The 15,000-nt window shown below is 46.0% G+C and overlaps 2 protein-coding genes across 11 annotated transcripts in view; both read right to left on the bottom strand.

Moving 5' to 3' along the window:
* LOC147261177 (uncharacterized) overlaps nucleotides 1–15,000 on the bottom strand; it is a 164,700-nt gene that overhangs the window by 46,856 nt on the left and 102,844 nt on the right. For 8 of the 10 annotated variants that reach the window (XM_086203108.1, XM_086203106.1, XM_086203110.1 and 5 more), the window contains one exon: nucleotides 11,625–11,669. The exons of the other annotated variants lie outside the window; for them this stretch is intronic. In XM_086203108.1, the coding sequence (XP_086059234.1) occupies nucleotides 11,625–11,669 (45 nt within the window). The remainder of the gene's footprint in view (nucleotides 1–11,624; nucleotides 11,670–15,000) is intronic. 10 annotated transcript variants of the gene reach the window in all.
* Nucleotides 11,677–13,290, bottom strand: LOC147261178 (uncharacterized; the record flags this gene model as incomplete). Its single annotated transcript, XM_086204781.1, has 1 exon — nucleotides 11,677–13,290. A coding segment is annotated over exon 1 (1,260 nt), but the record flags the coding sequence as incomplete, so codon positions are not given.

The raw sequence follows: 15,000 nt of genomic DNA on the forward strand, positions 1-15,000 counted from the left end.
ACCCACAACCTTCTTGCTGGGGGCCACGGTGACAACCACTGCTCCACTGTGCTGCCAGTTCAATATGAAATATTATATATAATATACACACTCAAGAAAAAAATGAGCATTACAATTGTCACAAGAGCAGGGTTTATGATAATATGCATAAAATGCAATTATCTATTGTATTTATATCTCCACCATCACTGCAGACCAGTGCGACAAGAGGATTTCCAGTCAGGTTCCAGGTTCATCCCAGCACAGAAACAGAACTAGTCAAAGGTACCAGTGACCTCCTACTGGTTCCAGGTGAGGGACTGGTCTCTGTGCTGGTCTGATTAGATCTCAGTGCAGCTTTGATACCATTGACCACCATATCCTTCTACAGAGACTGGAACCTGTCACTGGTATTAAAGGAACCACACTAAACTGGTTCAGGTCATATTTACTAGATCATCTCAGGTGGTACCAGTTAATGATGGTTCCTCTGAGAACTTTCTTACTTTATTCATTTGTTCACCAACATCTTCACTGGGCAGCAGTTACCTCACAGATCTGTGTTCAAACCCAGTGCTTGTACTTCTCATCAACATTCCACCCACTCATGACTTGACTTCACCTGTGCCTTCATCCCTGACAGAGGTCCTAGTCCCCTATGATCCAGCTAGAACCCTTCACTCCCAGGATGCAGGGTTCCTGCTGGTTCCTAGAGTTCTAACCGTAGAATGGGAGCCAGAGCCTTCAGCTATCAGGCTACCCTCCTGTGGAACCGTCTCCCAGTTTCAGTCCAGGACCCAGACCCCCTCTCTAGGTTTAAGAGCAGACTTAAGACCTCCTTGTTGATCAGGCTTATAGTCAGGACTGCTTAGGCTGGCCCTTAGATCTGCTGCTATAGGCTCAGACTGCTGGGATCTCCCATGATGCACTGGGCTTCTCTCTCCTCCTCCTGTCCTCATACGTGTTACTAACTCCTCTTCTTCTCCCCTCATCCTAGATCCTGGTGCTGCTGGAGGAGGCTCCAGACCTGAAGAGGCTCCAGCTGCCACCCGTAGCTCCACCTGCTCACGTCCCCGTCTGTCCATCAGTCTCTCCTCCTTTCTCTCCCTCTTTATCTCTGTCCATCTCTTTCCTTCTGTCTCTCTGTCTTCCTCCATTCTCTGTCTTTGTCTCTGTCCATCAGTCTCTCCTCCTTTCTCTCCCTCTTTATCTCTGTCCCTCTTTCCTTCTGTCTCTCTGTCTTCCTCCATTCTCTGTCTTTGTCTCTGTCCATCAGTCTCTCCTCCATTCTCTCTCTTTATCTCTGTCCCTCTCTTTCCTTCTGTCTCTCTGTCTTCCTCCATTCTCTGTCTTTGTCTCTGTCCTGCTCTCCTGCTCTCTTTCCACCCAGCAGCTTTCAAAGCAGTAGTGGATCTACTCGATGTTCCTGCCTGGTAAAGTAAGGTATTCACTGCTGCTGTTGCAGGATGTTTTTATTACAAAAATTCTTTTCACATGCTATGATGGGGGGTTCTGATTTGTCCTGCAGTTTGCATAAGTTAAGGGGGGTCATAAAGGAATAAAGGGTCTAGAGATGGGTCTGGATGATGCCACCTTGATATAAAGATCTCAAGCTGGCCATTACTTAGAGGATTGGGAAGATATGTGAGGATATCTGTGGAATGTGTCTGTATAAACAGGAGTAAGCAGAAAGGTCCAGTTGTAAGGTATATAAACCCAACTGTTTGTGCTCCAAAGGGAGTCTTTTCTCTATAACCTCACTTGTGTGTTGCATTGTAAAATGCTCCTTCTTGTACAAGAAAATAAATTCTACTTAAACTTGCATTCTTCAGATCTGGTCTCTATCATTTAAAGGTCATTAAGAAGAAATTCTTGTGTGTTTATTTTTTATTCGGGTCATCACCTGAAGTTACTTCAGGTGATGACCCTATCATGTATCATCAGCAGCACTAAAAACACTACAAACACCCACTAAACAGTGTCCCAGCCCCCCAACACCCATGAGGCAGCTGGGACAGACAGCCTGGAGCCAATTTTCACATACACACCCATTCAAAACCTCAGGCTTCTAACTCATAAACTAAAAGGCCTACAGATTTGCCAAATACACATTGGATTCAGGCCGGCGTCAATGACGCGGCCGCAGTCCGCGTGGCAGCTCAGGCCCTAACAATGCTGCTCGCAGCTTCAATTTTTTTAAATTTTTCCTTTATTTAACCAGACAAGTCAAATGAGAACCAATTTTTGTTTACAATGATGACCTGGCCAAGTGGCAGCACAGAGCAGAGAACAAAAGAGATACATTCATAGGAGTCAATATAAAAACAAAAACATAACAATAAGCGTCATAAAGATAAAATAGGCTAAAAGCATGTGCAACAGTCAGCAACTGCTGCCTTCACCAAACCTAAAAGATGAGAGTGCAATGAAGGAGGTGAGTTGTAGTGTTTGTTGTAATTGGTTCCAATCGTGAGCAGCACAAAATTGAAATGAACAACGGCCAAGAATAGTGCGGACTTGGGGGATGAATGGCTGATGTTCCAGGGTGATGAGTAGTGAACGAAGATATGATCGGGGTGCTGGGGATAAAACGGATGGCAATGTGGGAGATAGTGTCCAGTTTATGGAGGAGGAATTTGGAAGCAGATCTGTGAAGTATATCGCCATCATCAGTAGTCAGAAGGAATGTCATTGTGACCAAAAGGTATTTTGCAGAGTACGTAAATGATGATTATTGCAATAAAGAAGACCAATTCTAATTTTAACTATGGAGAGCAGGATGTTATTATGGGTTTCAAATGAGAGTGAGGGGTCAAATCAGATACCTTAATATTTACGGCTGTTGACAAATTCAATTATGGAGCCGTTGAAGGAACAAGATGTTGTTAGGGACTGGATCTGGGGAAGATTTCTATTGAATTTCATGCATTTGTTTTTTCTTGTCTAATGATATAAATGGAGATGGAGAAGGCATATTGAATGTTGTTAAATGCAATTTGGAGAGTGGACAATGTGGTGTTGAGAGAGGAGCTAAATGTGTATACAGTGGTATCATCAGCGTACAGATGGATGTGGGAGTTGTCTACAGCATGAGTTATATTGTTGATGCAAATATGGAATAGTGCTGGACCAAGTGCGGAGCCTTGAGGGACACCCACATGAAGAGGTAGTGGAGCTGAGAGAAGACCCTCCATCCTAATTGACAGTGTGTGCCCAGAACAGTAGCTACTGAACCAGGCGACAAATATTTCTTAGCCTTTCGAGTAAGAAAAAGTGATCAACATAGTCAAAAGCTGTTCTAAAATAAACAAAAACAACTGCACAGTATTCCTTCTTGTCAAAAGCACAAATGATGCTCATGACAAATAATGTAATTAACAACCTTCACTGTGGCAGAGATGCAACTTTGGCCTGATCAAAAGCCAGACTCGAAAAGATTGAAGGTCTTGTGAGTCTCCAGATTGTCTACATGCTGTTTGTTGATTAGCTTTTTGAGCACTTTGGCAAGGCAGGGCAAACTGGAGATGAGTCTGTAATAGTTCAGGTCAGCCTTGTCTGACTTTTGAATAGTTGGGATAACAGCAGCAGATTTCTAGTCCAGTGGGAACACTCCAGTTTGCAGAGATAGGTTACTCAAGCCACAGATGGGGGAAGCAATGACATGGCACCAGTTTTCAAAAAGAATGGGTCTAACCCATCCAGTCCAGCAGATTTATGGGTATCTAGAATTGAGCAGCTCTGCCAATACCTCAGAATCATGCATAGGCTGAAAGGAGAAGAGGAGGTGTTTTGAGGTAGGTGGAGGAGATACAGATGCAGAAGTGGTGATATATGCAGTGGAAGGAGGTGTATTACCAGCTCTGAAGAAGTGTGGTTGAAGTAGTCCAACATTTTGGACTTTTATCTGTGAAAACAGATGTAAGGATATGTTTTTGTTTTCAAATGCATTTATAGTTTTCCAAAATTCTCTAGGATTTGTACCATTGTTACGTACCTGCTGTTTGAAATACCCTGTTTTTGCTTGTCTTGTAGACTGAGTACATTTATTTCTGGCCAACCTGTATAGCTGCTAGTCAGAAGTCTTTTGGTGTTCTTAGCCCTCCACTGTTTTTGGTGGATAAGTTCAGACAGGTCAGAACATATGCCCTATGCAGAGCATATGCCCTGGCTTTGTAAAAATTGTGTTCATACGGTTGCAGAGGGGGTTTGGTGATTATGGAGGGGCAGTCTTGTAAACACAAAGTAAACACCAAGCTGTGAGAAGCAGAAAGATTTCCTGTTTGAGAGCCATTTGGATATAGGAGAACAGCAAAAACCTGGAAATGCGGCCACTCCAGACCCGATGTGATTCTGATGGAGAATTGTTGGGTGGAGGTTCATTGAAGGAGGGAGGTGCTGGACCTGCTCTACTTGGAAAGAGTCAGGAGAGACCTTTGGTTGGGATTTGGTGCTAAACAAATAAAACTAACTTGACTTGACTTGCCACCCCACCACCACTGCAGACCAGTGCTGCTCCCTCACCACCACAGCAACCAATCCTCATTGCTTGTTCATACATTTCAAACCACGGAAGCCCTTCAGTCCCGGCTGCATCCTGAAGCCATGACCCCACCAGCAGGCTGCAGTATTCACAGACATATTCTATGTGTCACTCTCCCATCATCATCATCCCCATTAGGTTGTAATCAGTTGTCATATGTCCTTCATCTTCTCAGTGACTGATGTCTCAAAGCCAGCTACTGCTCTGAGAGGCTGGTTCAATGCTCCCACAAATCAAAACCTCGACAATTTGCATACCACCCTGCCAGGTCCCCTGAGGACATCTCCCTCCACCAGCACTCCCCTACCTAGAACGATAGGGGAGTGTCTGCAAAGCTCATACATCTTGGCCTGAACACAGCACTGAGTGACTGATCCAAGACCTTTTTATGAACCACCTACAAGTGGAGTGTACAGGTGCACCCTCAGCATAGGAGTGACTCAGGGCCATGCCCTAAGCACCCTCCTTTATTTCCTCCACACCCGAGAATGCATAGCAGCAAAAGTTTACTCGTCATTACAGGGAGAAAGGATCATTGTGGATTACAGCAAGAGGGAGTTCACACACCCGTTATTTTCAACGGAACCGTGGCATAAATAGTTGATCCATTCAGATATATCTACAACGCTCTGACATAGGCAGTTGTTAAAGTAGCTCAACAGCACCAGCTGGGCCTCAGACAACAAGAGGCATTTGGTACGGGGCCCCAAAACTGTGGGGACTTCTAGTGGGGCACCATTGAAAATTGCCTCTCCAACAAGAGAGCATCAGCATCAGCATAGACCTCAAGGTGTTGTTGAGGGGGGTAAGCATGGCCTGGAAGCCTGCTGGAGCCCAGCACACAGCAGTTGTACACCCTGCCTGAGGAGGTCCCCGAGGTTCATTAAGGACCCATCAGCTATCTCAGAACATGTTCCACCCTCCTGAGGTGCAGGTTTATTCTAAACCTTTCAAAATAACAATTGCATGGAAATTATACCACCAAACATTTATGCTGAATACAAAAAGAAATATTTATAATTCGTATCCTTATTTGTCTAGTTTTTCTTCTTCATTGTGTAACTGACCCCCCCAGCCAAGGAAATTCACACAAGTCTACTTGTGCACCTGAGTGGAAATGAAACATCTTGAATCTTGATTTGGTTCCCGAGGAAGTGGATGTGCCAGTGGGAGAGATTTTTCTACAGCTTTGACATGAACTTTAACAAACCTGTCACATAGCTGGCTGATTTATACTCTGTTGGCTGCTATCTATCTATCCCACCCAGCCTATAGAAACTGTGTCTGCCCCGAGGCTGTATAAGCCTACACCCAAATCTGGAGGAGTAATTTATAGCAACTTAGTTAAAATTAAAACCACTGCTCCAGCAAATCAACCCAATACAACTTTTAAATGTGGTTTGCTTAATATTCGATTTCTCCCATCCAAGTCTCTCCTAGTGAACGATTTAATTACTAATTATCAGATTGGTGTATTCGCACTTACTGAAACCTGGGTGCAGCAAGATGAGTATGTTAGTTTAAATGAATCTTCCCCTCCTGGTTACATTAACTACCATGTACCTCGCACCACTGGCAGAGGAGGAGGAGTAGCTGCAATCTATCAGTCCAATTTGGTGCTTAATCCTCGACCTAACAGTTCATTAACTCATTTGAGAGCCTTACTGTCAGCTTTTCCCACCCAGACTGGAAAGCAGAGAAACCACTCTTACTTGCTGTGGTGTATCGTCTTCCTGCACCTTATTCTGAGTTCTTAGAAGAATTCCCTGACTTTCTGTCTAACTTGGCATTGAACTCAGACAAAGTCATTCTAGTGGGTGACTTTAACATCCATGTTGACGTCAATGATGATCGTCTGGCCACTGCGTTTAAGTCGCTTCTTGATTCTGTTGGCTTCTGTCAGAGGGTAAACAAACCCACTCACACTTTAAAACACATCCTTGATTTAGTGCTCACTTATGCAATAGAATCTGACCGCATCACAGTTCTTCCTCAGAACCCCGTCTTGTCTGATCACTCCTTAATTACATTTGAATTTACCCTAACAAATTATGTCCTACCTGGGAAAAAGTCCCGCTTCAGTAGATGTCTATCTGACACTGCTGTTTCTAGATTTAAGGAGCTTATTCCAGCAGAACTTGCTGCCACATCTTGTAGTAATATAATGGGCAGTTATGCTGATTCCACCCCCACCCAGGTAGACTATCTTGTGGACAGCACTGCAGCAGCACTCCTTGGGACACTTGAAGCCGTAGCTCCCCTGAAGAAGAAGGTTATCAACCAGAAAAGAATAGTTCCCTGCAGCCCAGAGCTGCGTGCCTTAAAAAAGAGGACCAGACAACTGGAAAGGAAGACACATTCTAGCCAGCACGAGGAAGTCCGCCAAGCCTGGAAGGAGAGTTTATTAATATATAAAAAAGAACTCCGTAATGCTAGAAGCACTCACTACTCGTCCCTTATAGAAAAGAATAAGAACAACCCCTGGTTCCTCTTCAACACCGTGGGCAGGCTCACCAAGAACCATAGTGCTGTTGAGCCATGCATCCCCCAACTCTCAGCAGTAATGACTTCCTATCTTTCTTTACTGAAAAGATTGTGAACATTAGAACAAAGATTGCCAGTAATGGAAGACAGACTTCAGTCCCCAAAGAAGCACCTCCCAGACTTGATGCATACTTGGACAGCTTCTCCCCCATCGACCTGTCAGAATTAACTTCTGCAGTCACTTCCTCCAAGTCAGCCACTTGTCTGCTGGATTCCATCCCGACAAGCCTCCTTAAGGATGCCTTCCCTGTAGTCAACACGTCCATTTTTAATCAAATTAATCTTTCCTTAGTCACAGGTTATGTGCCACAGGCCTTTAAGGTGGCTGTCATCAACCCTTTACTTAAAAAACCTTCTCTTGACCCAGATGTGTTAGCCAACTATAGGCCTATATCCAACCTCCCTACATCTCCAAGATCCTTGAGAAGGTTGTCCTGGAGCAGCTACTTGAACATCTGCACAGCAACGAGCTCTTTGGAGCCTTCCAGTCTGGATTCAGGGAACACCATAGCACTGAAACAGCACTAGTCAGAATCTCTACTGATCTTCTCATAGCTTCAGACAGAGGTCTCGTCTCTGTACTTGTCCTTTTGGACCTCAGTGCTGCATTTGACACCATCGACCACAGCATCCTGCTACAGAGACTAGACCATGAAATTGGGATTAAAGGAACTGCCCTAAAATGGTTCAAGTCCTACTTATCAGATAGGTTTCAGTTTGTTAATGTTAATAATGACCATTCAGAGTATAGCAGAGTTACATATGGTGTACCACAGGGTTCAGTATTAGGACCGATTCTCTTCACTCTTTACATGCTCCCATTAGGTGACATAATACGGAAGCACTCGATCAACTTCCACTGTTATGCGGACGACACACAACTTTACTTGTCGATGGGGCCAGACGACACAAGCCAGTTTACTCATCTGCAAGACTGCCTGAAAGACATTAAATCCTGGATGTCTTCTAACTTCTTGATGCCAAATTCAAATAAAACTGAGGTAATCATGTTTGGACCTAAACCCCTCAGGGACACCTCTCTAACCAGATCACTGCTCTAGATGGCATCACCTTGACCCCGCGTACAACTGCAAGGAACCTTGGGGTCATTTTTGACCAGGACCCTTCCTTCAGCTCCCACATAAAGCATGTGACTAGGACCGCCTTCTTCCATCTGCGAAGTATCGCTAAGATTAGGAACATCCTTTCCCAGAGTGATGCTGAGAAACTGGTGCATGCATTTATCACTTCTCGGCTGGACTACTGCAACTCTCTCCTGTCAGGATGTCCTAAATACTCTCTAAAGAGTCTCCATCTGGTCCAGAACGCTGCAGCGAGGGTTTTGACGGGAGTTAAGAAGAGAGAACACATCTCTCCCACTTTAGCTTCTCTCCACTGGCTTCCTGTAGGATCTAGAATCGACTTCAAAATCCTTCTACTGACTTATAAGGCTCTCAATGATGAAGCTCCATCCTATTTGAAAGAACTCATCAGTCCCTACTGTCCCACCAGAGCACTCCGCTCCCAGAATTTTAGTGATTCCCAGTATCTCTAAAAACAGACTGGGAGGTAGAGCCTTTAGTTACCGGGCTCCTCTACTATGGAACCAGCATCTCTCCATGGGCCAGAGAGGCAGACACTTTAACTACGTTTAAGTCCAGGCTTAAGACTTTCCTCTATGACAGAGCCTTCAGTTAGGACTGGTCCAGGTAGCTCTGAACCATTGATAGCTATGCTGCTACAGGCTTAGACTGCTGGGGGACACATCAGGTTACATGGAGCCCTCCTCTCCTCTCCTCTCCTCTCCTCTCCTCTCTTCTCCTCTCCTCTCCCCCTCTCTCCTCCTCTCCTCCCCGCACATTTTTGGAACTGTCATTACCATTACTTGTTGCACTTTGCAGTTTGGCCTTGGTGTCTCGCAGTCTCTCTGTGTTTCCACAGATCCACCAGAGCTCCAACCGCCACCTGCATCACCCCCCACCCCCCCTCTTATTCCCTACTGTTACACCGGCCTGCGCTCCCCTCCCATGAACCAGTCTACCATCCAGTCCCCCATCAAGCTGGCTTGCTCTCCCTGCCTCCCCTCCCATGAACCAGTCTGCCATCCAATCCCCCATCAAGCTGGCTTGCTCTCCCTGCCTCCCCTTCCAGAAGCTTCCTTCTTCAACTGTTATTAACATTTCTATGTTTCCCACATTTTGCATTGTAAACTGTTTTCTTATCTGTAACAACATCTACTGCACGTCTGTCCGTCCTGGGTGAGGGATCTCCCCTCTGTTGCTCACCCTGAGATTTCTCAGATTTTTCCCTGTTAAAAGGGTTTTCTATGGAGTTTCTCCTCAGTCGATGTGAGGGTCTGAGGGCAGAGGATGTTGTTATGATGCCACGTGAAGCCCTTTGAGACAAACTGTTTGTGAAAACGGGCTATACAAATAAAATTGCCTTGCCTTGCCTTGCCATCTATTGTCAGATTTGACTTACAAGTCAAAATAAGGGTTTGTGATGTTGGCGATGATGTCCAAGTACAGTGTAGATAAACCTTCCACCTGTCGACTCCTCCACATACAACCACACAGTCACCTTTCAACACCTCATTGGGCTCTCACAAGGACATGGAAATATCAGCACATTTCTCCTATTCTGGCTTCTTTGCACTGGTTACCTGTGGTGTTAAGAACTGATTTTTAAAACTCTACTGTTTGTTTTTAAGTCACTGAATAACCTTGCCCATCATAGATCACTGACACCCTCCTCTCACTCTAGGATCTGTTGATCAGCTGTTGCTCACGGTCCCCAGAATACGGCTCATCACATTTGCAGTGACGGCTCCACAGCTGTGGAATGCACTTCCTCTAGCAATCAGACGAGCTACCTCAGTGTCCTCCTTTAAAACTCCCTTAAAAACACACTTGTAGAGGTTGGCTTTTAACCAAGTTCTCTTTAACCCATGCTTTTTTTTGTTTTGTTGTCTCATCTTGTTTTTTTGTTGTGACTTACTGCAATGTGGAAATGAATTATGTTTTATGTCTATAAAGCACTTTGTAAAATAGATTTTTGAAAGGTGCTATACAAATATGTTTATTATTATTAACATTCATTAACTTGATGAACTACCATCTAACACTAGCAGAACTTGACAAACTGTGTTTGGCAATGCATCATGGTCACACTACAGACTACTATTAGTTTGGAAACAAGGTTCTGTTGTAAGTGAAATTTAAACCTTGAAAACTGCAAGCAGGGAGAACCATGAAGACAAACAGAATATCTGCTGGTGAATGATGTTAGGAGCCTGTAGTGGAGGAGGTTCCTACGAAGGTTGAAGGGATGCAAGTGAATAATCAACCCCCCGGCTGCTATGCTGCAGGCATTGTGTTTCCACCAAAGTGACAACCAGCGGGAGTGTGTTGCTCAGAGGAAGAGCAGCAGCTTAGCTGTGTCATGGCAATATTCATGGCATGAGATAAAGGCAGAGCCAATTCCTCTTGAAACTGACCTGAGCTGTGACACTCCTGCATTCTGCTCTATAGAAATAGAAGCCCTGGCTGGTAGATTCTCTCAATCAATCAATCAAATTTTATTCATACAGCCCAAAATCAAAGAGCTGAATTTGCCTTGAGAAGATTTACAGTCGTACCTACTACAACATGGTCTGTCCTGAGACCCTTGATCAGGGGAGGAACAACCTCCTTCAAAACCCTATCAAAAGAGACAAAGAGGAGGGAACTCAGAAGACCAGAACACCTTAAGCACAACCACAGATATACCACAAGTTGATATTTCACAAGTACAAAACAAGGTTAACAACTTCAGCTCTTTGGTCTGATGTGGTTCGTAATGAATGACTGGAATTTCTAAACTGCATTGACTTGGTTTATGATTCACAAGAAGGAGCAACAGTGTTGCAACAGAGTCTGATAACCAGAGACGGGGACTCGTACTTGTGACTTGGACTTGGATTGTACTGAAGTTGCACAGCACTTTTCTGTGACAGCAGTTGGGTCACTAAGAAAAGAGCACGTTGTCACTCTTGGCCAAATTTGACTGTGTGACTTGTTGTGTCAAAGCTGTAAATGGACTCAATTTTGTCTGTAGGCAGACGTGTCATGTTCAGCCCTCAGCAGGCCTGTTTCTGAGAGCACATCTTTTGTCTACTTGATGCAAGTAAGCTAGCCACTGGACAGAGCAGCAGTAAAGTTTGCATCATTGCTAGCATACCAAGCTAGCTCAATATGAAGGAGGCTAAATATTCCTACAAAGTGGAAGTGTCTCTACCACGAGGTCAGTGGAGTCTCACCATGATGTGCTGGAAACCAGTTTTAATTGCCAGCTCAGGAGCAGAGCTGGTTCCATCTCTTCTGCTCCAGTCTCATTAGCCCAGTTTTTATGTCTCAAATGGTGTCTTTAACCAAACATCAAACATAGAGTTCAGATATTTTACAACATTATTTGTTGAAAACATTTTGTTTATTTACTTCCTGAAAACAGTTTCCTAGTTTTGAAGTGAATGGGGGGTGGAGCCTACCTACGGTTCAAAAAAAAAAGAAAAAGAAAATCTTACCCCGTTTGTTCAGTTCACTATCTTGGATGCAGTTCAAGGATGTGCCTGCAAGGGCAGGAACAGGAAGTAAAACATTGCTCTCACAGTACCCATGATGCCTTTTGGGGGGTGGAGATGATGGCAATACAAGTGATGTCATTAAAGGAGACGGCATCACAGCTGCCATGGCTGCTGTAGCTTCCACGCCTCCCGTGTCTGTGAGTGAGCGTCGGATGACCACGTGTGGGTAGGGCACCCTGGCTGCTCCCATCAGAGAGTAGTTGGGTGAGATGGGGGTGGAGCCTCCCATGCTGCCGGGATACACTTCTGCCAGCATCACAGGCACAGACAGGTGAGAACAGTCAGACATGGCTCGTCGGACCACACTTCGCTGGGACAGCTGACTCATTTCCTTAGGTTCTATGCCTTTGGTGGCTGGAGCACATGACCCAACTCTCCCCTTGTCAATATGCCCTGAGTTTTCAAGGCCGCGTGCACCCCCCAGCCCAACACCGACTTTACCGGTAATTCTGTTAGCTGAGGTCAGGTCAGCCACAGTGGCAGCATCAGGACCTTGTGGATCAGGACTTGCCTTTGCTGGATATGACCTCAGGCTTTCAGATGTGTCCGAACATACAGATTTGTTCCCGTCCTCTTTTTTTTCTACACTTGCTGTGAAGGAGGGGTTCAAGGTGTTACCCTCCCAAGGCCTCAGGTCCTGTTTTGGGGGAGGAAGAGCGTCCTGGCCTTGCTGGATGTACAATCCATCTCTACTTTCCATCTTTTCGCAGGTCAGATTTTGCATGGAACAGTTTTGTCGTGGTCCAAACCCTGGCTTAGGGTCCAGTTTAGATTGTAGAAATAATTTACTAGCTGATGGGGAGGTTAATGAAGAGGAAGAGTGGGAGGAAAGGGGGCTGCTGGGGCTTTCTCCGGCACTCCCATGTGGAACCCCTGCACCTCTCTCTCTCTGCCTCCCCCCCATTGAGGCCTGGTCCTCTATCTTCTGCATTGCTACCCCCTCAGTCCTGCATCGCTCTAATTGCTCTTCATCATCAGTCAAAGTTATTTTGGATCCCCCCTGGGTGGCAGTGGCTGTCTTCCTCCCTGGTGCCATCTGGCCTTGGCAGTGGTGGTCAGTGTGTTGGGCAGAGGTCGGGCTGGATGGGGACAGCGGAGAGGAGGTCAGCACCACAGGGATGCTGGGGGTATCAAGGGCATTATCAGGTTTGGGTTGCTGTTGTTGATGCCCACTGGAAGGTGGACCAAACCTGCTGCTGCTGCCATTAATCATGCCAGGCTGCTGCCAGGGCAAGCCAGACAGGAAGGACATTCTCCTGCTCCGTCTGTTTCTTTTATTCCGTCTTTATCTTTCTTGGATTTTGGAGCTTGGTCTCCTTCTTCTGATTGTCTCCTTTTTTGTCTTGTCCAGGAGGCAGAAAAGTCCTCAGAATCGAAAATGTTAGCTTATCACGGGAATAAAAAATAGCATGACCTGAGTGTGTGACTGGACTGATGTGTGCAAAGTGCATGTATATGTATGCACAGTGTGTGAGTGTCTATACATGTGAGAACGAAAGACTGTTTGTGTGTGTGTGTGTGTGTGTGTGTGTGTGTTTGTGTGTGTGTTTGTGTGTGTGTGTGTGAGAGAGAGTGTGTGAGAGTATATCTGGTCTTCCTGCCTCTCTCTGAGCTCTGCACTGATCAGCTGTGGGGCTAAATTGCACCCTCCCTCTCTCTCTCTCTCTTTCTCTCTCTGTCTCTCTCTCTCTCTCTGACATCACATGATCACATGGCAGCCAGGAAATTTCCTAATTCGCTGGAGCTTAATTTCAGCATCCAGCCCCTAGTGACAAATGTGCCCTCTCTCTCTCTCTCTCTCTCTCTCTCTCTCTCTCTCACACACACACACACATACACACACACACACACACACTCAAAGAGATCAATGGCCATCAGCCATCGTTCACATGATGATCAAGGATGACATCACTGATGACGGATGCTTGTTGCCATTCTGCCGACTGCCATCATGAAGTAACCCTGAACTACGAGCTTCTGTATGATTGTCTTGAAGTCACAATAAATTTGAATTGTCAACCAACATAACACCCTCACACACAGACACACAGACACACACACAGACACACACACACACACACACACACACACACACACACACACACATTCAATTCATTATGTAAAAAAAATGGCAGCCCGGTGGAGCAGTGGTCCTCACTGTGGCCCCCAGCAAGAAGGTTGTGGGTGGAGCCCCGGCTGCAGCACGGGGTCTTTCTGGGTGAGTCTCTATGTTCTCCCTGTTCCTGCGTGGGTTCTCTCTGGTACTCCAGCTTCCTCCCACAGTCCAAAGACATCAAGAGGGGACCAGGTTAATCCAGACTCTAAATTGACCGTAGGCAGGGGTTTATATGAGCCAGATCCTGCCAGAACAAGATCCAGCACCTCTGAATTTTGGCCTCTTTGTTTTCCGGTACTTATTTGGGCAGATCTGGTACCTCTCGTATTAAAAAAAAAAAAAAAACGATATAAAAATGTCTCTACAGGCCATGACGAGGGCAGCTGCGGCGGCCATGTTGACGATCAAAATCAGCCGCAGCAGGAGGCTAGCAAGGTTCAGCTAGCAAGGTTCACCTATAGCTAGCCAGGTTCATCTGGTTCACCTATAGCTAGCCAGGTTCCCCTACAGCTAGCCAATCCATGGCAGGAGGCTAGCACTGCCACAGTTAGCCAGGTTCACCTACAGCTAGCCAGGTTCACCTACAGCTAGCCAAACCATGGCAGGAGGCTAGCACCACCACAACTAACCAGGTTCACCAACAGCTAGCCAGGTTCACCTACAGCTAGCCAGGTTCACCTACAGCTAGCTAGATTCACCAACAGCTTGCCAGGTTCACCCACAGCTAGCCAGGTTGACCTACAGCTAGCCAGGTTCACCAACAGCTAGCCAGGTTCACCTAAAGCTAGCAGCAGGAGGCTGGCACCATGGCAGCAGCTGGTCAGGTTCACCGCCAATCGGAGCAGGAGCAGAAGCCAGCTCCAGCTCCAGCTCCAGCTCCAGCGCTAGCAGTCAGCCAGGTGGACCACCAACAGCCGGAGCAACAGACAGGTAGCCTGGCCTCAGCTAGCCTGCTACAACAGCTGGGACATGAGGCGGGAACCACTACATCAGCTCGCTTACAGCAGGATTCAGGAGAGGAGAGCGCATTGAGGGAAAAGAATGTGACATCCAGTGACAGGTCAGGGATGGGATGATCTCTGAATACCGTAATAATGATGGAAGATTTCTTTTTTAGTTTGTTTTCCAAGTTGGACCTGTTGAGACATGAGTTGCTGACTGTAGACTGGAAGTCCCACCTGTGGTGATGTGGGCATTCGC

Source organism: Aulostomus chinensis, chromosome 5, assembly GCF_037954235.1.
Source record: "Aulostomus chinensis isolate RoL2024-O1b breed Wild chromosome 5, RoL_Achi_v1.0, whole genome shotgun sequence".
NCBI classification, from domain to species: Eukaryota; Metazoa; Chordata; class Actinopteri; order Syngnathiformes; family Aulostomidae; genus Aulostomus; species Aulostomus chinensis.